Source organism: Calypte anna, chromosome 2 (genome assembly GCF_003957555.1).
Source record: "Calypte anna isolate BGI_N300 chromosome 2, bCalAnn1_v1.p, whole genome shotgun sequence".
Classification (NCBI taxonomy): Eukaryota; Metazoa; Chordata; class Aves; order Apodiformes; family Trochilidae; genus Calypte; species Calypte anna.
Window position 1 is genome coordinate 139,459,065 of NC_044245.1, and position 22,089 is coordinate 139,481,153.

The window sequence follows — 22,089 nt, forward strand, 5'->3', positions numbered from 1 at the left end:
TAGGGTAAGAGATGCATATACATACTGCCGTGTTATAAATCTTTCTTTAGGAAGTCAAGCTCCAAACAATCCACAGTGCCTCAAAGGTGAGCACAGGAATTCCAGAAAAACAGACAAGCCCAAACAATCGAAACCTCATCAGAGACAGGAAACTGTGGAACATGTTGAGGTTTTTCTCTGTTCTCACCATGCAGAGTCAATGAGTCATCAGTTCAAAGACCTTCAGGGAGCCTCATCTCCAACTAATGAACCAGTTCTCCTCCAGTTCAGCACTGCCAGAGCTGTCAGAACTGGTTTGGGCAGAGCTGATCTTGCTGTAGGCAATGGATAAGTGAGCTGATATCTCATGGTGCCTTCCATTTCTATGATTTTCTCTATTTCTTTTTTGTGTTAAGAGAAAAATTTGTTTTCTCTGTCCACTAAGAAATATCCCAAACCATCTATGCACCTTGTTAGTATAATAAACAGCAGAACTGGGGCGTTCATCTCATTAGTTAAATTGTGTCTAATACACTATGATCACAGAAGACAGCTTTTGGCAAACAGCACCTACGTGATTAATTTTTTATCAACACACATATACTCAAGATCCTTAATTATTTATCCTGTCAGAAGCCTTTAATGATCTACAATGCAACTGGAATCCAAGGCTAGCTAGCTGAGCAGTCCTGGATAAGGAAAAAAAAAATGTTGTCTTAGATCTTGTGGTTTTTGATTTCTAGTACATTACATGTGGTGAGGATAACATCCTGGTAGCAGAACAAACTCTGAACTCCCACACAAAGGGACAGTCTTAGTGACAAACAGCCTAAATCTCTTCACTCATTCTCAACCATTTCTGTGTGTTAAGAATAAAACAAAAGAACAAACATGGGAGCAGGGTGCTGTATTTTGATTCTGATCTACTTCCAAAGATGAACTGAAAACAGGATGCCATCTATGTACTTCATCAATAGTCTGATTCACTAAAACAGGCACTTCCAGTCATAAATATTTTTTCAATATTTAATGCTACTTTAGCTCCCTTTGAACTGGAATTCAATTTTTGAATCAGAGCAGAAGGTATGAGTATAGCAGGAATAGTCACAGCCCTCTACCCTATATAAGATATATTACTCTTTTATCATATTGTCACCACATTTTAAACCTATGCATTCCTAATAGAAAATATATCTGCCCATTTGTATGCAACTGTAAAAAATTCAGCTGAGACTGGAATGAACATTAAGAGAGGAGAAAAAGCCATTTCAACAGTAGCATTCAACCTGCCTGACAAGTGACCACCTCCCTCACCCATGGCAAAGGCTCTGGAGACACCTATCACACATCTCAGAGCTGTGGCATCTTTGGGGCAAGCTGGCAGTGGGGCCTGGGGGCCTGGGGCTGCTTTCTGTGGCAGCACAGCCCTGCTCCTGCAGTGTCAGCCACTGGGCAATAAAAGGGTGACATGCTCAGAAGGCTCCAGACCATCAACCAGAAAGGGCTGAAAAACAGATGAAGTCCTTTTCATTTCAGCATACAAGTACTTCCAGGAGAAGAACTTTTAGAGTTCTTTAATAAACTGGAGAAGCAAAGGAAACAAAGAACGATTACTGGTGGCAAGGCCAGGTCTTATCTAACTGGGAAAGGCTGTTGATGGGTGAGAATATAGAGTCATTAGTGGACGGTGGGCACACCATCTTCTCTGCTCCTTGCATAAGAAAAAGATGGGGGTTTTGGCAAGTTTCTTTTCAATGAAATTCAAATAATTGGGCTCAATTATTCAGTTAGGAATTTATTAGAAATATAAAGGCCTTCAGCATACAGGCCAGAGGAGATGGGCAGTAGCATTTGAAAACAAACAGGAGTGAACAGCTGCAGGATGTTGGCACCGGGGCAATACCAGCAACACCAGGGTTTGTGCTATAGTAATAAAATGGTGGGGTTGATAAACAACTTCTTTTCAACTGGCAAGTGGCACCTTAGGGGCTGTGTGTGTCCTTTTGACTGCAAGGTTTCTTCCTCTGCTGTTTTGCAAAATGTACCTGTCTTTTTTTTTTTTTTTTTTTTTAGCAATTTTCTCATTCAACCACAACATGTAACTGGAAAATTACCATCTGCTTCCTTGACTGCTAGAGAATGGTCTTGGGGTCTCCAAATGCCACCTGCCATCTGCCAAGCAGGCTGTCACTCTCCCAAATCCTTACAGCTGTTTTAGGTCTAACAGCTGTAAAACAGCAACACACATTGTGCAGTCAGCTTGTTGCTATCAGGAACAAAACGATTTCTATATGAATTCTATACTGGGTAAAACAATACATGTAAATTATGTAGATTAGATTTCATTACTCAACAGTTTTGCAATGGCTCAGTGACTCTTTCAAATTGAGAGGTGCAAATAACCTTATTTTCAACATCTGAGACTAAAACTGCACTGACAACAAGATCCTGATAGTATTAGTCACATCGACATTATCCTGCAACAAGTAGCAGCAGTGAAGCTAATTGCTCTGACAAGTTAAACAGCAAAATTAAAGCCATTTCTGTCCTAAATTGTCCCTCCTGTAAGTATCTGTTTATATACAATCTCATAATAGCTTATGGCTAATTTTTTAGCCACTCAGTTTATTCATACTCCTCACCATGACAGAGGAGTCCACAAAAAAGTGAAAAAAATGTTTGGAGGGGGTTGTGTCCTGGCTGCATTTTACATTGCCCAGTTTGAATGTGTCCAGGCCCTCTTGTGGCTGGTGGGACTTTTTAACACAGATAACATTTCAAATCAGTTCATTAACAGGGTACCAGGCAGTGGGAATGTTGAAGTTGGAAAATCACAGCTTTGAGTTCTGGAGGGTTCAATTCATCTCTTTAAATAGAGACCCCCTTGAGATGTGCCAGACCAGCTGGTGCTTGGGTGAGAGTGGCAAAGGTGACACAGGGCTGATGATGCTGTCCCTGGCCACTGAGGCTGGGGACAGAAAGGATGCTAGAAATTTCCAGACACCATGCCTGTGTTTAGGCATGAGTCATGCCTCACATCACTTCCTTTTAATACTTATCTTGCAAAAGGAAGCCACAAATTAAAAAAAAAAAAAAAATAGGAAAAAAAGCAAAAGCAAACAGATGGTTTTATTAATCTAGGAGAAATCTAGAATCCCAGTCGGGAATAATTCTCTGTTATCCTGGGGGTGGACTTGTCTACTTTTATTTTATTCAACAAAATGCCTGATTGGAAAATACCTTCTATGCTGGGCTGCTGGGGATAATGATCATTAAAATGATTGGAAACTGGCAAATTCTGCCTCTTTTTTTTTTTTTTCAGTTGAGATACCAAATCTCTGACTTCCATACTGATACAGAGATATCTCAAGCATTCTTATGTCTTACTAAAATTTTACACTCATTACCTCAGCTAAGACTTGTGCTGAGTTCTGGTCAGTTAACATTGATGGAATTGAGGTGAATTCTTGTGTATGTCAGCAAGAAAGCCACCATGAATTAGCTTATATCTACACAGGATGAAATATACAGACACAATCTTTGAGAACATCATGTTGACTCTTTTGTGTATTTTAGAGCTCCATTATTTAAAAGGAGAAGAAATTGAAGGGTGCTGCACCCCATCAGAGAAGCCTCAAGATTACATGCTTCCCCCCTTGGTTCCTTGATTGTTTTATAAACATTCCTCTGTCAGATGCATTATCTAAACACCATCTAGATATGAAAAAACATATAGAAGGGCTGTTATGATACAGACATTGCATGTTCAGTGCCTAACAAACCAACTGTGTCTACTGAACTTGGAAGTTTCTGTGTCCAACTCCTTTCCACCTCACAGGGTGGAGGAGTTCTCAAGATACTCCCAGGTTATCTGAGTCACCCAGAGCAGCAGCCATCAGTCCTTTGCTTTAGTCACAGTTAAAGGCAGAATAATTTTTCTGGAGCTCCTAAATACAAGAACAACATGGAACTCTTGGAGCAAGTCCAGAGGAGGGCCATGAAGATGATCAGAGGGCTGGAGCAGCTCTCCTGAAAATACAGGCTGAAAGACTTGGCATTGTTCAGCCTGGAGAAGGCTCCAGGGAGACCTTTTAGTGGCTTTCCAGTACCTTAAAGAAACATAGAGGGGTGCTGGGGAGGGATTTTTCCCAAGGGCATGTAGTGACAGGACAAGGGGTAATGGTTTTAAGCTGGAAGAGGGTAGATTTAGGTTAGACAGTAGGAAGAAATGGTTTAGTGTGAGGGTGGTGAGACACTGGCACAGGCTGCCCACAGACATTGTGGATGCCCCTACTCTGGAAGTGTTCAAGGCCAGACTGGATGGGGTTGTGAGCAACCTGATCTAATGGGAGGTGCCCCTGCCCAGGCAGAGGGGTTGGAACAAGGTGATTATTAAGTTCCCTCCCAACCCATTCTCTGATTCTATGATAGTAACAAAAAATACTAAAAATGTTCTAAACAAAGAGGGCTGAGTCCAGATATTTTGGAATTTTTTGTGTTTATGTTTTTGCAAACCACAGGTTTTTTTATTGCTCACATTATGCAAAACATAAATGTAATGACCCTTTGATACTTCAGCTGGGTTCTTTTTTTTTGCCACAAATGCATCATAAATTTTAATGGATGGATGCTTGTTAACACCTACCACAGCTGCACTCACAGGACAGCCTCAGACTTAAAAGGAACACCAAGTATCCTGGATAAAAGGGGACCATGGAAATGAAAAGAATCTGCCACAGCTCTTCCCCAGTGTTGGGTGGCTGAACAAGAAGGTATTTCTGTCTTCTGCTAACTGTGGGCTTATAGCCAAGGACTGAACAAGAATTGACTGTCACTGAATATTGGTCTGCCAGGGGAAGCAACAAACAGCAATTGTTGAGCTTTTTGATGATCTAATAAATCACGCTGTGGTAAGTAAGTACATTCCATGTACTATGGAAACATTCCACAAGAATGGAAATGTCCATAGGCAACACAAAGGCCCTGGTCATGTTTGTGAACATATTCCCAAGAGAACTCCTCGGGCATATTCTCCAGGTTATACTTAATTTTTAACTTTCAAGTTCTCAAACCATCTAGCCCATGACAACCTGCCAGCCCCTTCTTACACTATAGAGGTCCTCCCTGGCAGAAAGTCTGGGTTGCTCTACAATGATGTGAAACTCAAGGGAGTTTAAATTAAAAACAAAGAACTGTCCCTACCCCCAATGAATGCAAGTCACAAACATCACAGAGAACAATGGAATAATGCATAAAGAAGTCATCTTGGATTCTTGACAGAGGTTAAAACAAGTACATAATTTCACAAAAGTAAAAATCCATCCAACTTTTCAAACCATCACATCATCAAAGCATTGCTGCTACTCCCAAAGTGTCCCCAAAGCACCTTGCTTACAGCAGAGCAGCTACCAAGATTTTCAGGTGGATTGATTCTACTTGTGGTAATTTTGAAGACAGCAGAAATGCAGATAAGCTTGATGTAAGACTGCAAACAGAAAATAGAGACTTCAAATTGCTAAGAATATGCAGTCAAAAACTTTGTTTGATTGTAGAAAAATGGACCAGATCATGTTCAGAGAGCTAAAAGCATGTGGACATATGCAGATTTAGAGCTTTAATATTGCATCAGCTGCAGCTCTTAATTGGGAGCTCAGTTTCTAAGAAAGAGGTACACTTTAGAGATAGTTGGAAATCTTTTGTTGAAAGCACTGTTTTCAGTGAAATTTGTTACTTTTGTTCCAAATAGCATGTTCAGGAATATATTAATTTTGATGAAAGCTTCATTTTAAAATGAGACATTTTGATGTAGCTTTAAAGTTCCACTTTAACATCCATATAATGGAAGTTTTTCTTAGAACAATGCTTAGCTTTCAGTAAAACTTTGTTTAATAATGACATTCTAAAAAAATAGTTTAAAAACTAAAATCCACTCAACAAAATAAAATACCTTATTTGACACAGATGATTAATTTGATATTTATCCTGGCCAGAATTTGGTCTCTTTAAAAAAATTCACTTCTGCAATTTCAAAGCAGATAACATTTTGGAAAAATGAAGTACTCAACAGAATTAGACAACCCAGTTTTACCCAGATTTCCAGGGCCAGTCTTGATCATGAAAGAGGAGTAGCCCTGCAGGACCTCCCAAAGCCACCCTAAAGCACAGCAACGTGTGCTGCAACACCACAGTGCCCCTTTCATCCTTCACAAAAAATGTGCTTACGGGCTCATCTGCTGGCAAAGTGGTGGTGCCTATGGATGGTTTCCGTACATCCTCTGTGAGGCTGTAAGACTTGCTCTGGAGGTTTAAAAAACACAGTATGTAAGACACCCATGAGCCTATGGTTGCAAAACATGAGATTAGGAGAAAGAACAAACTAAAGCTGAAAATTTCTGTTAGGAACCCTAGTGTTTTTCAGGCTGTATGCTGATAGAAGAGGTTCTCTGATTCAAATGCAGGGATTTCTCTAATATTACCTGCAATTTCCTAGAGAAAAACAGAGAATGATGCAAATCATGGGATTCTCTTCCCACATGGGCTCTCATCTCCTTCCACAGAATCCTACAGCCCAGCCCCAATGTAGTGCACCTACATCCAGCCTACCTGGTCTAGCATGGAGATCACACAACTGCTAAACCCACTTGACCTGCAGTGCTGTGACCTCTCTTCCATATCCACACAAAATGTGTTTGTATGGATACATGGGGCTGAGTGGCAGGAGCCTTCTTACATAAAGACAGGTCAGTGAACTGCTTGCTTCTTTCCCCTTATGCAAGCAGCCAGGCCACACAAGGATGGAGAAGGGACCATCCACACTGCCACAGGGAGACAGAAAGCTCCTTAACTCAGGTGCTTGAGCTTTGTGCAATGGTCTGGGCTCTCTTGCTCAGTCTGGCAAAGCAAATGTCCTGGAGAGATGGTCCAAAAAGCTGCAGATGCTCAGCATCTCTCATGGCCTTGCTGAATTTGAGTTTAAAAAAGAATATAAATCTTAGAGAAACTAATGTAACATTAGCCTGTATCAGCAAACAGGCTGCCTTCAGTGGATGCATACTGTAAAGCAGTGAGGGTATTTTTGCTTTTTATTAATTAGTTATTTTTCCTTTCATTAATTAGTTTTAAAATTGGAGCTAAAACCCCTCAGACTTTTTCAGCAAAAGCTACTTTCAGAAGCACCAGTCACTCAGATACCACGCAAGCTTTTGACAGTTGGGTAGTTTTGAAGTTAAATGTCTTTATGCTGACTTAGATATTGATTATTAAACACCCAGATGTTAGATTAAATTGTCTCAGTCAAAACTCACAAGGTGATTTCATGCAGTAAACCCTGACACCTGAATTTTAATTGTTTCCTTCTGTGAGTACCACACTTGAGATTACTGCAGTCTCTACTATTCAGTGACAAACTCAGCCAAATTTTTGGAAGTGTTGGCCTTTAGGACAGGACATTTTTCATATATCTTTGGGGATTTACTCAAGTGTTCAGAATGTTCCAAAACAAATTTGCTAAACTAACTAAAATTAGTTCTTTCATCACATCCTACGCATAATTTTTTTTCTCAAAATTAAAGGGCTGCCCTTTTTAACTAAGCCACAATGAGCATTAAAAGTCAGAACCTGTGTTACAGAAATAGTTTCATTATTCATGTACTGCAATTAAGCCATGCTACCAGATTTGCATACCCGTTTCCCACTCAAATTTAAATTAGATTTTGATGTTAATTAATGCAGTTGCATTAATATCATTTAAAGTGAAAATGGTCAACAATAAAGGCAGGAAATTATTGCATTCTTGACAATGCAAATTAAATAACTACTTACATGTGAACTGCCCATTTTTGCTTAGCCTGCATGCAGGAGATGCAACTCTTCTGCTCTTCAATAAGCAAGCATTCAGATGGGACAGACAATTTTTCTTGAGCGTACAAATCCTACCCAGCCCTGGGTTAATCAGTAACTTCTGACATTATTTGAATTCTAGTCATTTCAAGGTGGGGCATACTCATCATTTCATGGTGGCTTTATTATCCCTGCTATCTAAGAACACATCCTGTTGGGTCATATAGCTGGCTGGCTTTACCAAGGAAAATCAGGATTTCACAATATAAGACTTGAGATTATATATCCTCATTTATCTAATTGCTGTAGTCCCCAGCATGAGCTTTCCAAACATTTTAAAAGGAAACATCCCTCCTCTGAGGAGTTTATCTAGGATCTTATGGGATTTAGTGGTATTTAATGTTACTGAGGATCCTCTAGCTCCTACGGAATATTTCTAACAGCATCCCACTGATTTTATTTGGCTTACATGGCAAAGTTTTTATGGTGGGGGGATTGCAGGGGTGGCCACTGTGAGAAGAGATCAGGGATTGCCTCCATGCTAGACAGAGCCAGTGCCAGCTGACTCCAAACTGGACCCACCACAGGACAAAGCTGAGCCACATCAGCTATGCTGGTGGTGTTCCTGTGATAATATATTTTAAAAAGGTTTAAAAAATACTGCATGGCAGCTTCAAAGGTGGAACAAGAAAAATGTGAGAGAAAGTCCTGCAGACATCAAGGTCAGTGAGGAGGCGAAGGGAGGAGGTGCTCCAGGCACTACAGCAGAGATTCTCCTTGCAGCCTTTGGAACATGGGGAAACGGCTTTTGTCCTCTTGCAGCCCTTGGGGCTCCATGGAGAAGCAGATATCAACCTGCAGCCTGTGGAGGACCTCCCAGTGGTGCAGGTGGATGTGCTCTGAGAGCTGCACCCTGTGGTGAGCCTGTGCTGGAGCAGGCTCCTGTCAGGAACAGTGGCCCCATGGAGAGGAGATCCATGCAGAAGCAGGTTTTGTGTCAGGACCTGTGAACCTGGGAGGGATCCACACTGGAGCAGGGGAAAAAAAGCAGGAGGGGAAGGAGCAGCAGGGACAGTTCTATGGCCTGACTGCAACCCTCTGTCCCCATTCCCTGGCACTGCCTGAGCGAGGAGGTAGAAAAGTTGGGAATGAAGGAATGAAGTTGAGCCTGGGAAGAAGCACGGACAGAATCCTCCCAGGGTGCCAAAGCAAACAGGGACAGGCAAAGAAAGGGAAGCAGGAAGGGGTTTGACCCTCATGATCCCTCAAATTTATACTGAGTATGATGTATATGGGATAGGATACTCTGGTTAATTTTGGCCATCTCTTGTCTGTTCCTCCCTAAAGGAGAGCTGCAGGTGTGGCCTCTTCACTCCTTTTCTCCTTCCAGAGGGCAAAATGTTCCTCAGAGCTGCGCAGTGTCCTTGGCTCTGCACACCAGTCTCCAGCTGTAACTATAAACATCGAGTGTTATCAGTCCTAGAAGCAGACACTGACTGAGAAACTTGCTGTTAATTTCAGTAAGTGCAGCTACTTACAAGAGACTTAGCTGAAAGCAAAAGTACAGGACAGAAAATCACCTTTATCCTGGCCCAAACCAGGACAGTTCACTAACAAGAAAAAGCTAGAGGAAGGTCTTAAGGTTTCAAATGTTCAATTTAGAGAGAAATTTAAGGGGCTGAAAACTGGAGTGGAAGTCCTAAATAAGCCACCAACAGCCCATCAACAAACTCAGCTAAAACCAGGCATTTGCAATCAATTTGTCTCCAGTGGGAAGCCACTGTCCTTGAAGGAAGCCACAATCCCAGTCCTGTATATGCAAAAAGCATTATTTCTAAGGAAAGAATTCCCTGGGAACTACTTGGTCTTGAGATCTGATCAGCTGTTGTCAACTTGGATAAGCAGCTTGAGGGTAGTGCACAAATCACTCCTGAAAAAAAGAACAGTTTCCTTGGGAAGTAAATACTCTTCCCATGTTGGCTGATCAGGCCAACCAAGAGCAGAAGGAATGAGAAAAAGAGATCTCATTGCTCAGCTGTCTCTTTCAGAGCACTGTAGAGATGTGCCTCAGCTATCTGTTGGTGGGAGAAGCAAACCAGCAGACCCCCACTAGCCCATCAAGCTTGTTGGGCAAACTGGAATCAACTTCTCTCTCAGGTAATAGAGGAAGCCACTAAGAAAGCCAAACTTCTACTTCTGGTTTTAAAAAAGCAGGGACTGGCTGAAAATCCAGAAGGAGAAAGTAATTTGTTTGCAGGTGATAATGGCACATGGAGTTACCTTATTGCAAAAAAAAGCACAAAAGAATAAGAAAAAAAATAATCAGAATAAAGAAAAAAGCAGACTTCTGAAAAATCAGTGAACCAAAAGGTAATTTTATTTGAGAAGGTGATCTTGTGAATGAAAGCTGTGGAGAAATATATAAACATGAGGAGAAATTGTTTTACAGTGAGGGTGGCAGAGCCCTGGCACAGACTGCCCAGGGAGGTTGTGGAGTCTCCTTCTCTGGAGACATTCAAAGCCCACCTGGATGTGTTCCTGTGTGACCTCCTGTAGGTGACCCTGCTCTGGCAGGGGTTTGGACTCGATGATCTTTCAAGGTCCCTTCCAATCCCTAACTTCCTGTGATTCTGATAAGAAGTGGAAGAGAATATATTACAACTCAATAGGCAAACTTTCTTTATACAAAGAAAAGATAGAAAGCACAGTCAGAAAAATGGAACCCTGAAAACATAATTGAGCCTCTATATAAAAAAAGAACATGGGAATAATGTAAAAAATGAGCATAATGGGAACATGGGAATAATTTTAGAAAAATGGAGTGAGTTCTGAACAGCAGAAGACATCAAAGGCAAAAAGAAGATTGTCTAAAAATATCTGAGAAGGGGCAAAGAAAGTGGAGATTATTACAGACTGTGGAAGAAGAGCAGGTAATGGATGATGCACACCAGGCTGAACTGTTGAGTCTTTATTTCTTGCCCTCACAAAGTAAGGTCATTCCTGTGAGAAATGAATGTATTTAAGTAAGTAACCATGTGTACTGACCAAAACAGAAATCAATAAAGTGAATTAATATTCATGATACAGAGTCAGTGGCACAGGTCTACTTGAGTGTCAGACTAGGGGTAGCAGCCGCTGAGCCAGGACTGATTACCTGTGAGCAGTAACACAAGTCAGGCAAAGTTATAAACAACTGCAAAAGACTCCCCATGGTGCCTGTGTTCCAGGAGAAATCTGCTCATTGCTGCAGCTGCCTAAGTGTCAGCTGGAGAAACTGTAAACTGTGCAACAACCTAAACACTGGTCCCAAGAGGCAGGGGGAGAGGGAGTGGATGTGGTTTTAATGATATCCCAAGGGCTGGAAAAAGGAACAGTGGCCTGAGCTCCCTGCATTGTACATACACGATTTAAAGCAATGTGATTATAACTTCAGAATTCAATGATCTCAAGTGGAGCTGCGAATTTTAGTTGCAAATGTCTGAAAATGTTCACACTCATTTATAAACAGAGCAATTTTGTTGTATAGTACCCTTTCTGGCAATAAATTAAAATCCCATTGAAAAAAACAGCACTGGCTACTAATCCCAGCTCTGCTCAGTCTTTGTGTCCCTCTGAAGATCAACCCCATGTCAAAGGGTTCTAATTTTCTTGTCTTTTCTCCCCTTTTTTGCAGTGCTATCACTGAAAAACCTGAGGCAGATGGAAGGAATGTAATGGAATTCTGCATACATTACTGTTATTCTAAGCATCTTTTTAGCTTGTGGATTCTTGTATCTGTGTTTAAGTAAGAGTGTTCTTTGGGTGCTGGTGTCACTGACAAAATAGCTCACCTCTGAAGCATCCAAGAAAAAAAACCATCCTGCCTTATTAAGAGGTGTGTCTAAATACTGATACCAAAAGTAAACAGACAGTACCAGCCCAAGACCCACACCATCTGGTTTATGTGGCAACTGGCAAGGAAAAAAGTTTCTTATTAATGTCTTTTCATAACTTATTTATAAACCATTGTAGGGTGTGACAGAGAAAGTCTGGTGTTAAAAGAATTAAGGATGAGGTCAGGATGGCAGAGTGTGACTGTGTTCCTGGGCTGAATCCTGATAGTGATATGAGCAGTGAGGCTTTGAGACTCTGGAGGTTGTGTGAGCTGCTCACCATCGTTTCAGCTGCAGGGACCTCTGAGTGCCAGTGCTATGGGGCAAGTCTGCAGCCTTCAGACTTTGTGTCTGCAGTTATACAGAACTGGAATCTTTAAGATACCAGTGATGCTGAAGAAAAAGGATCACGTCTGTAGCCCCCTGGTGACTGACTCAAGGGTAACAGAGAAATAAGTTTCTTTTTAATGCTGCTGGTCTCCTTTCAGCTTCCTACAAGGAAAGCATGCAGGATAAGATTCTTTAAAAATAAACGGCACAAGTCATCAAGAACTCCCTTACTGTAGTCTACTCTTTATTCTGTATCAAATCATACACAAGAATGCTTGTGTAGTGTTCAAAATATAGAGCCCCTCCCCATCTGTAATTTCCTGATGCTTGCAAAATAAGAAAATTCTTCCACATGGGAGATTTGGCATAACTTTTGATACTGGTAACACTTTCTATGTCTCACAAAACCCTAGATCCTAAGACAAGCAATGGCACCTGCTGCAATTCATTAGAAGCACATTCCCTGGTGACAATTAAGCCACTTGTTCAGGACACTATGAAGAGGACAGGCTGCTGCTGGCACTCAGCTCTGCAAGCCCCCAGCCCCCACACTCCGCAGCCCACACGCTCTCAGCTGCTGTAGCCCGAGGCCACTGCTACAGACCCGATGTTGCTCAGTCCTTGCTGTGAAACGCGTTCCTGCTGCCAGACCTGCCCCGCCTGTAGCAATCCTTCGTGCCCATCCCGGGGGGTGGAGAACTACACCGGGAACTAAGGCTGAACCTAAGCAAGCGGTGAGGGGGCTTAAGCCTGGACCCGCTTCCGATCGGCGACAGCCCAGGGCCGATTGTTATTGTTGTTGTTGTTATTGTTGTTGTTGCTGTTGTTGTTGTTGTTGCTGCTGTTGTTGTTCTCGTGGGGTGGGAGCGGCCGAGCTGAGGGAAAACCTCCCCGAGCAACATCGCCTGCGTGTGGCAGCCCACACGGGGCCGCCGCTGTCGCAGCTGATAGCCGGCATCACCACCGATCGGAACCACTTCGCCGCGTTCCCCTGCCGCCTGAGGAAGAAGTGAAAGCAGCGGCTGCCGCTCGCTGGCCGGTGCTGGAAGCGGCCTCCCGGCTCCCGGCTCTCCCCGCCCTCAGGCGCTGAACAGTCTCCCAGTTCCCCGCCCCTGTCCCGCGGGACTGCCGGAACTGACGTCTGCGGGCACTTCCGGGGCGTAACGCGGAAGCGGGAGGTGCCGGCGGGCGGAGGGCAGGGCGGCCGCGGGGCGGGAGTGCCTCCCGGCGGAGGGGCCCGTGGCGCGGCGCCGCTTCCCCGCCATGAACATCGACGTGGAGTTCCACATCCGCCACAACTACCCTTGGGCTCGGCTGCCGGCCAGCGTCAAGCAGGTATGGACTGGCGGGCGGCAGGCCGGGGTCCGGGCTGCCGAGCTCCCGGTCCGTGGAAGCGGAGGGCGGGAGGGAGCCAGGAGGAGTGCGGGGAGACGTGGGGGCTCTGGGCTCTTCTTTCCCCGGGGGAAGGCGGACGGCCGTGGGCTAAGAGGACCATAGGGTGCCGGTGTGTATGTGGGAAGTGTGTGGCTGTGTGAAGAGAGGGGTCTGAGGGGAGAGAGGGGTCTGAGGGACCGTGGGGAGAGAGGGGTGTGGGGGGGCTGTGGGGCTCTGTGTGGGGAGGGGGAGGTGTGAGGAGGGTGCATGTGAAGAGGGGGGATGCGTGAGTGTGTGGGTGCACGGCCCCTCCGTGGGGAGGGCTGCGTGTGTGTGTCTGTGGGGTCTGTGTGTGGGAGCAGGGGGTTGGGGTGTGTGTTCTGGGGTGCCTCTGTGGGAATAGGGGGACCCACTGATGGCTTGGGGTCTCTGTGGGCAGGGGTGGATGTGGCGGGGTGTGGGTGCTACCTCCAGTGGTGCTGAGCCAGGACCGGCCGAGGGGGGTGGGTGTCCCCCAGGCCACCGGGAGCAGAGTAAGCTGAACCGGGACCGGTGTCATCCGAGACTTGTGCAGCTCTGTGTTTTGGTAGCCGGGGAAGGGTTGCAGTGAGTGGCTGGTGGAAAAGAAAACCTGATAAAATTTTGGTTTGCTGGGTTTAATGGGCCTCTGACAGCAGAGGGGAGGTATTGTGGCAAGTAGAGTTGTGTTCCTCTCCCGGGTCTTAGGATGCTTGAAAGCAGATGCAGAAAAACAACTCCTGCTGTTGCACAAGGGATGGATGGGGAGGATGAGGACTGTCTGAAGGCCCTAAGAAACTGAATTCTTTGAGTTTCAGATTTCAGGAGCATTAAGAGGGGTGTGACTCCTTTCCTCTACCCAGCTGTTGGCTATGCAGTTCAGGATATAAAATATACCAGTATTTAATGCATTATTTTTTTTAATGTAACTTGTGAAATACTATTTTCTTTGCTTTAGTGTTAGAATAGTCATGAATGTTTTTTGAACTTTGAACAAATATTTGGATCCTGTCTTTTGGGTCCAAAACTATGGACCCTGTCTGTGATATCCATTGTTTATTTTCTAATACCTGATTCTGCAATATGTGTGCAACTTACTTTTTTGTCCCATGTATGCAGTAAAGTACCTTTTTATATGATCATCAATAAAGGAACCAGGAGAGGGGGAGAAATACCAAAACAGGTTGCTTGTTGTGGATGGAGGGTAGAAGAGTAATACGAATAAATTTGAGGGGATGTTTTTTGAGCTAAGGCATTTAGAGCATCAGCTGAAGCTCTCTTTTGATCTTCTTTCATGTAATGTGCTGAGCCTACGCTTCAATCTTGTGACCTAAGATCACTTGATTGCCTTACTTATGTGAAGCCAGAACTTGAGCTGTCTCATTATTTACTTTTTGCATTATAAGCTTCTGATGTGCAGCAGTTTGAAGTTTCACATCACTTTGACCGTGCCTGGTTTATGCTACAACAGTTTTGACACTGAATGCTTGGTAAAATGCTTGGTACTTCATGTTTGCTAAAAGACAATTTAAACCCTTTGGTTTGAGAATTAGATGCTCCTTTTTAATCAGAAAGTTACTAGGAAAAAAAATCTGAAGGTTATTGCTTGAATTTGCATAGAGAGACCTGTTTAAGTAAAGATACCTCTGACCTTGTATACAGAGACTGAGAGGTTATCAGTCTGTTGAACTGGGGGAATCCCTGAGTAATCATTGTCTGTGTGTATTTCCTCATATGTCACTTTGCAGTCTTTTACCTAAAAGTGTTTTTGTACATGTCAGCTAAAAGGCCTTTATGTTTTCAAGGGTCTTGGGAACTCTCAGAGGGAATATGAGAGGCAGGTTGTGCTCTACAGCATCCGCAATCAGTTGCGGTACCGGAATAACTTAGGTGAGTAAAGAAGCTAAATAACTTCTAATTGCTGCTCAGTTTTTCTGTCTGGAGGCTCTTGTTTGCTGTAAATCTGCAAGAACTAGCCCTGTTCAAAGGTCCCTCTTTCTGTGAAAATAAATACTTTCAAATTATAAAACACCAAGAAAAGTTTTAGTCCATTTGGCAGCTTTTTGAGCTAAGTACTCTTTAAGGTTACTGAGTTGACATGTGGCACTGAGCTCCTGCTGTAGTTATGGGGAAGTTTCTTGAAGTTATGCCACCCTTTTCCACAAGTTTAAGACACACTAACAGAGGACTTGACTAACAAGATAATGCCTGTCACTTGATGAGAGGCAGACAGTGACCCTGACTCACATGAGCTATTGGTTATGACTTGTTTGCAGAGTTTCCACTTATTTTGCATTGCATTAATTCATCTTTGCAAAGTAGATGGTAGTTTCACTAATTAAAAGATTATTTTCTAGAACCTGCCTGAATTCTGTCTCAATAGGCCACTTTCTGGTAACCTGTAAAATAAATATATTTTGTTCTAATGCCATTCTTAAAGACTCTGAAAGTACTTGTGTCATATGTAGACATCTCTGGATGCTGAATGCCCTGCACTGCTGCTTTATTTTTAGTTTTCTGTCAATTGCCATTATACTATTTTAACTGCTTTGCTGTAAAACTTATTTTTTTAAAGAAAATAACTTCATATACCAATGTAACTTTTTTCCCTCCCCTTGTAGTTAAGCATGTCAAGAAAGATGAACGCAAATATTATGAGGATCTCTTAAAATACAGTCGAGATCATCTGATGTTGTACCCTTATCATTTGTCTGACATCATGGTAAAAGGTCTGAGAGTGACACCATTTTGCTATTACACAGGCATAATGGAGGTGAGTACAAAGCTATGGTGAGAGTGTTGTTTTCTGTCCTAGAGGTGATGGCCCTGTAGGGCATATGAGGCAGTGTCATGTAGTTTGTTCCCTCTTGGGTAGGATATGTTAAGAAGTAAGGAAGTAGTAAGGGAGCTTTCCAGTGATTATTCTACCTGCAGTTTTTCCTCTTCTGCCCCCATAAGCCCTTCAAGAGCTGGACTTTGTCCAGGGACTCTGAGGCCCTTTTGGATCTTTGAGATTGTGACTCTTCACTTCCAGCTGCAAAAGAAGTAGATAATTCTATTACCTTAACAAAGCAAAGAGAATTTCCATTTTTAAAAACCAGCACATTGGAGCAGTTATTTTCTTTTTTGTTCTGTTTCAAAAAGGCCACTTAACCATATTAGAAGCTTTTTCAAAAGCTTGAAGTAGATCCTTTTCTGTGAGAACAAAGATGATTCTGTCAGATGTTTTCTGTCAGGACTCTGACAAGTTCTTTTATTTTCAGTGGATATCAGAAGGGCCTTGTTTTGTGTGTAGTGATTGCAGGCATAACTGATTAATTAGTGTGTTCTGTTATTGCTGTCAGCAATTCTGTGTGCTGGTTTTTTTTTTTTGTAGACACAGAACTTTAAAATTTTTATTATTCTGTTAATGAGCATTTTTCTTTGTAAAGTTTAAGCTAAAAGTCTTTTTCCAGTATTTATTTTTTGATTAATGATTAATCAAATAGTTGGCAAGTTTGATGGGGCAGCTAGTCCTAATAGGTTTATTTTTATTTCATTTTGTTCTTCAAAAAAAAAAAAAAAAAAAAGCAGACAGAATTTTGGACCTGCTACTCTGAAATGACTACTTTCTTGTTGCAAGTAAGTTTTCTTATCTTTTTAAGGATATAATGAACAGTGAAAAAAGCTATGATTCACTGCCCAACTTTACTGCTGCTGACTGTAAGTATTATGTACTTGTGTTTTGTCCTGACTTCTGTTACTGTTGTGGGTATGGGATGGGGAGTTTAGGAAAGCAAAACCAGAGAAGGTGGTAGAGGAGAACAGAGTAAGAGCAACAGTCTACTGGCAGGTCTGACAGAGGAAAGTGCAGGCTGCTGGCATGGAGAGGCTGTTAATCAAACCTGCCACTGAGAAGTTATTTATAGCTAATGACTTCCTCACCTTTGGTACAAATTTATATAATTGTCTTTAGGGATAGTGTGTTGTCAGGTGAGGAGCAGCCTGTAGCTTCTGAAAGCAAGTTGTTTTGCGTGTGTGGGTTTTTTGTTTGTTTGTTTGTTTTTTGTGCTGTTTGGGTTTTTTTGTTGGGGTTTTTTTTTTTTTAATTGTCAGTTAACCATACTAATTTATCTCTAATGTGCTCACTGGGGAAACAGATAAGGAAAAACCTTTTTCCTCTGCACCAGATAGCTTACTGGAAATACAGCATTATGCAGGAGTATGAAGAGTGGAAAGGATTCCCTGCTTTGTGGCTTTTTTCTTTTTTATTTTTCTTCCCCTAATTCTGTTATTTCACCAGACATTGCAGGTCAGTGACTGCAGTATAATTAAAATGAAACATCTTTATCAGCATTTTTCATAAAACTTAGTGTCAAAGTAGAGGTAAATCTGAGACAGAATACGAGTTGAAACTAATGAGTTTCTAGTATCTGTTCATAGCTCCTTAATGGTTTAAGGCTAGAGATTCTAGAATTAAATTTTGATTCTGTTTGACTCACTGAGGTCTTAATCATCTCTCTTTGAGACTTATGTGGCCGTTTGTTCTCTAATTCTTAGTTTAGGCTTCTAATCTAGTGCATGCTGTGGCATTTATTAGAGTGAAAAAAAAATCTTTGACCAAAATCTGGTACAGCTTTAGTTCTGTTAATTTGAAGTGTGGTTATTGCCTTCAAATATTGTTAATTTCAAGTGTGGATGTGGGAAAGAATGGGTTTGGATTATTCCCTGCTTCTCTGTGACCCGAGAGATAAAGAGTATTTTGGTTTTCAGCCTGTACAGAGTAAACCAAATGGGAATGGATTGTGTTGTTTGATGCACATGGTTCTCTCTTAAATTCATTTAAAACTGAATTTAGCTTCTAAATGTCCTTTTAGTTTGGGAAGAAACAGTAATTTAAAATCTTATTATGGAAGTAAGTCTGATTCTTTTTAGCATGTTTTGTGTATCTTCAGATTAAACCTATCTTAAGAGAAATAAAACCTTACTTATTTTTCAGGTCTAAGACTTCTTGGTATAGGAAGAAACCAGTATATAGATCTAATGAACCAATGTAGGTCTTCAAAAGTAAGTTTGTCTTTATTTTCCTCTCCTTTTTCTTTCCTCCTCCTTCCCCTGTATTATTTCATAAGAAACTGAATTATTTTATGGATCTGGTTAGTTTAATTGCTAATTGAATGTAACATTGTGTTTTGCTAATTAGATTGTTTCCTGGAGGAAATAAAGAGCTTTTTAATTTAAAACCAGTACATGCTAGGAAAAAGATATCTAATGCTACATCTTTTTTGTGTGTGTGTGTATGTCCCAAACATATTTTCAGAAGTGTATTTAGTCTAAGAGACCAGATAATGAGTATCTTTTTGTTGGAATAAACATGGAAAAATTATAATTGTTCTGTAAGAATTCCTTTTTTTCTGTGTCTGCAGTTGAGATCAGAGTTTATTCTGAGACAGTCCTCCATCTAGGTGTTTCTTTTTCATAATATGTATGTTTTTCTCTAAAACAATGGTAGTGAGTCTGAACAGGCAGACCTGCGTGTGGCAGCACATGTGGAAAGCATTGTAATGACTGTTGATAAGTGTAGAGGTTGTACTTTGCAGCAGTTTCTTTCTTTTTTTTCAGGAAATGCATAATTGCTCTTGCAGTAACTTGAAAATGTTCCTTCAGCCAAATGTGTGCTTAACAAAATAAGAAGTTGGTAGAGTGAATCAAAGAGTAATGGCTGTACAATGGCAGAGAAGCTGTTTAGATCTATAAGTAAACAGTACCCTCCAGTTCTTCTTTCATAGCCTGAAATGTAGTGTACTTTTTGAGCCCCATACTTACTGAGAAAGTGGGGTACTTGTCCTCTAAAGTAAAAAGAGGCTCCTAAAATGTTTAAGATCATTGAACTTCTTTAAAATACCTCTCTTGTATTCTTAGTTTGCTGTGTTCTCTTGCTTGGTCACATTAGAAAGTGTCATAAATAGTTTAAATTTGGGGTTGATTCTCACATGTTTCTGTAGTGTGGTTTTTAATTAATGACATATTAGAGATATGGGTTTATGTGAAGATTTAACACTATCAGATGTAAATAATTTTTTCCCTCCCATTTTCATATGATTTGAGGGAGAAGTCTTTTTTTTTTTTTCTGAACAAGGATGTGGGTTTACTAAGTGGCAAAGACAATATTTATGTGTATGCAGTCTGTGCATATAATGCACTTGAAGATGGATGTTTATAAAAATCAGCTTATATAAAGGTAAATGACTGTCTGAACATGTGAAGTGCTCTTTATTACCATCTCAAATGGACTGTACCATGGCAGAAATTTTTCAGAAGGAAAAGTGCTCATGATCTGTTACCTGTGAAACCTGTGGAGATTGCCATAGAAGCTTGGTGGGTTGTGCAGTCTGGCTACATCACTGAGGATGACATCAAGGTAATTTTTATATGGACTGCATCTCATTTTGGTTGAATACTGGTAGCCCCTGAAAAGAGCAGCTTCTCTTCTGTGTAGGGGAGGGCATGTACAATGCTGAGGTGGTTTTGAGCCAACAGTCTGTGGTAACTGATGGGTATGATGATGTGCTTTGTAGGGAACAAGCAATAAAATATGCTCTCTTAAATTTCATAGTGAAGCCCTGACAGCTCAGTTTTACTCTCAGTATAATTAGAATGTCAGTGGACCTACATTTTATATATATAGTCATTGTTTCTGCTCCATGTGTGTCCTTATTTTTTCATTGTTTGCACATGAAAAACTTCTGAGTTGACTAGAGCAGAGTATTTCTGTTGGGAAGGACCTACAACAATCATCCAGTCCAACTGCCTGAATGCTTGAGGACTGACCAAGCTAAAGCGTGTTGTAAAGGGCATTACACAAATGCCTCTTAAACACTGAGGAATTTGGGGCATTGGCCATGTTTTTAGGAAGCCTGTTCCACTGTATGACCACCCTCTCAGTAAAGAAATGCTTCCCAGTGTCCAGTTTAAACCTCCCCTGGCACAGCTTTGAACAATTGCCACGTCTTGTTACTGGATGCCAGGAGAGAGAAGCCAGCACCTCCCTCTGCCTTCCACCTCTTCAGAAGCTGTAGGGAGGTCACCCCTCAGCCTCCTTTTCTCTAACCTAGACAAGCCCAAAATCCTTAGCCTCTCCTCACAGGACATTGCTTCCAGCCCTCCCACCAGCCTTTTTCCTCCTTGGGATGTATTCAGGACCTTCACATATTTCTTAAATTGTGAGGCCCAGCACTGCACACAGTGCAAACTTGCTGCTGGTTCATTAATCTCCTGCATCCAGATAGTTGGTAAATATCTTGGGCAGGACAGGCCCTAGAATTGAACCTTGAGGAGGACTGCTGGTGACCAGCCACCAGCCAGATGGAGACTTGATTTTACTTTCATTCTCAGCTTCTTTTTACAGTCAGCTAGTAGTTTGATCTGGGTTTAATTCATTCTCTAGCAGTCTTTTGTTTAGATTGTAATGCATTTAAATGTAATGCATTTAAAGTAGTTGACTTGGTGATCTTAGAGGTCTTCTCCAACTGTGACGGTTCTTTTTTGGCTATTATTTGAAACATCTTGAGCATTGGCTACTTAAATTCTGACATTCCATTAACCTAGAGTAGTTAACCTGAGGCATGTTACTTTGATATTGTAATGGACTTCTCTAGAGTGGTTCCTGTGGTGTGGTTGAACACTCGGTTTGGAAGTTTTAAAGAGCAGACCTGTTACATGGTGGACTTCACTTGCCAAATACCTATGCAATTATGTCCCATTTCTACAGCATGCATGATTTTCTGTAGGGATAAGAGTAAAAAATTTTAAGACTTTAGCAGGAACTGCAGTGAATTCTTCAGTGCAAATAATTTGATTAAGAACCTGGGTTACTTCCTATATTCTTCTATTACTTACAGGTGACTTAAAGCTGTAATGTTTTGTAGGTTTTTTGAGTGGTATTTAATAAATTGCATAAACTCATTTCTACTAAAGACTAACATGATTTATCTTACCTAGATCTGTACTACATCAGAGAAGTCTGCTATTGATAAGATAATTGATTCAGGTCCTCAGCTTGCTGGCTCGTTAGACTTCAACGTAGTTCACAGTAAGTGTTTAGAGGACATTGCTTTTCTCTTTATAGATCTTGCTCAGTTAAATTCTGAGTAGGAATGAAGCAGCATGTAGACAGCTGAAGCATAAGAGAAGCTGGAAAATATTCAGGAACTTGTACAGACCATAGTCTGCATCTTGGAAGTGGTTTAACAGTGACCCATTAGCAGCTGTTGCTCTTTTATTGTTAGATTAAACAACAATTGTTAAACAACTTCTTTCATTAGAAGCTGTCAGTAAAGATTATGGGAGATGTAATGTCAGCTGGTAATCCTGAGTGGTAAAACTTCACTCATTGCTTTTCAAATAAGAGTTTTTTGTAGTTTTGTACTGTTTGAACACCATGCAAATAACACTTGAGTGTTGAGAGTCTGTCCTGTTTCTCAAAGATTTGCAACTGTTAGATATAAACAAAATATGTTAGTCCAGGAAGTGCAGATTCACTGACAAGCTCCTTGAGAAGTTGGTCTTTTAAATGCTTTGCTTACTACAAGCAATCAAGTCTGTGCTCTGTACTTTTAAGAAATTGAGGCAGAATTCTACTGCTTGTTACTGAAGTAGATCAAAATAAAAACAAGTGTGAGGCAGGTGAAATTTGGGC

The 22,089-nt window shown here is 41.5% G+C and overlaps 2 protein-coding genes across 5 annotated transcripts in view; one reads left to right on the forward strand and one right to left on the reverse strand.

The window, feature by feature from the left end:
* The window catches only part of ANXA13 (annexin A13), a 21,912-nt gene extending 14,035 nt beyond the window's left edge, over nucleotides 1-7,877 (reverse strand). The window contains exons 1-2 of one of the 2 annotated variants that reach the window (XM_030446453.1): nucleotides 7,801-7,877; nucleotides 6,202-6,276 (exon numbers count right to left, since the gene is read on the reverse strand). In XM_030446453.1, coding sequence (XP_030302313.1) covers nucleotides 6,202-6,276; nucleotides 7,801-7,815 — 90 coding nt within the window. In that variant the 5' untranslated portion in view covers nucleotides 7,816-7,877. The remainder of the gene's footprint in view (nucleotides 1-6,201; nucleotides 6,277-7,800) is intronic. The other variant, XM_008505333.2, reaches the window with a different exon arrangement.
* Nucleotides 7,878-13,188: 5,311 nt separating this feature from the next.
* FAM91A1 (family with sequence similarity 91 member A1) overlaps nucleotides 13,189-22,089 on the forward strand; it is a 32,403-nt gene continuing 23,502 nt past the window's right edge. For 2 of the 3 annotated variants that reach the window (XR_003987295.1, XM_030446455.1), the window contains exons 1-7: nucleotides 13,213-13,355; nucleotides 15,218-15,302; nucleotides 16,034-16,185; nucleotides 17,057-17,114; nucleotides 18,391-18,458; nucleotides 19,699-19,812; nucleotides 21,393-21,483. Coding sequence is in view for 2 of the 3 variants with exons in the window: in XM_030446455.1 (XP_030302315.1) it covers nucleotides 13,284-13,355; nucleotides 15,218-15,302; nucleotides 16,034-16,185; nucleotides 17,057-17,114; nucleotides 18,391-18,458; nucleotides 19,699-19,812; nucleotides 21,393-21,483 (640 nt within the window). In the remaining variant the exon portion in view is untranslated. Of the gene's footprint in view, nucleotides 13,356-15,217; nucleotides 15,303-16,033; nucleotides 16,186-17,056; nucleotides 17,115-18,390; nucleotides 18,459-19,698; nucleotides 19,813-21,392; nucleotides 21,484-22,089 lie in introns of all 3 variants that reach the window. The other variant, XM_030446454.1, reaches the window with a different exon arrangement.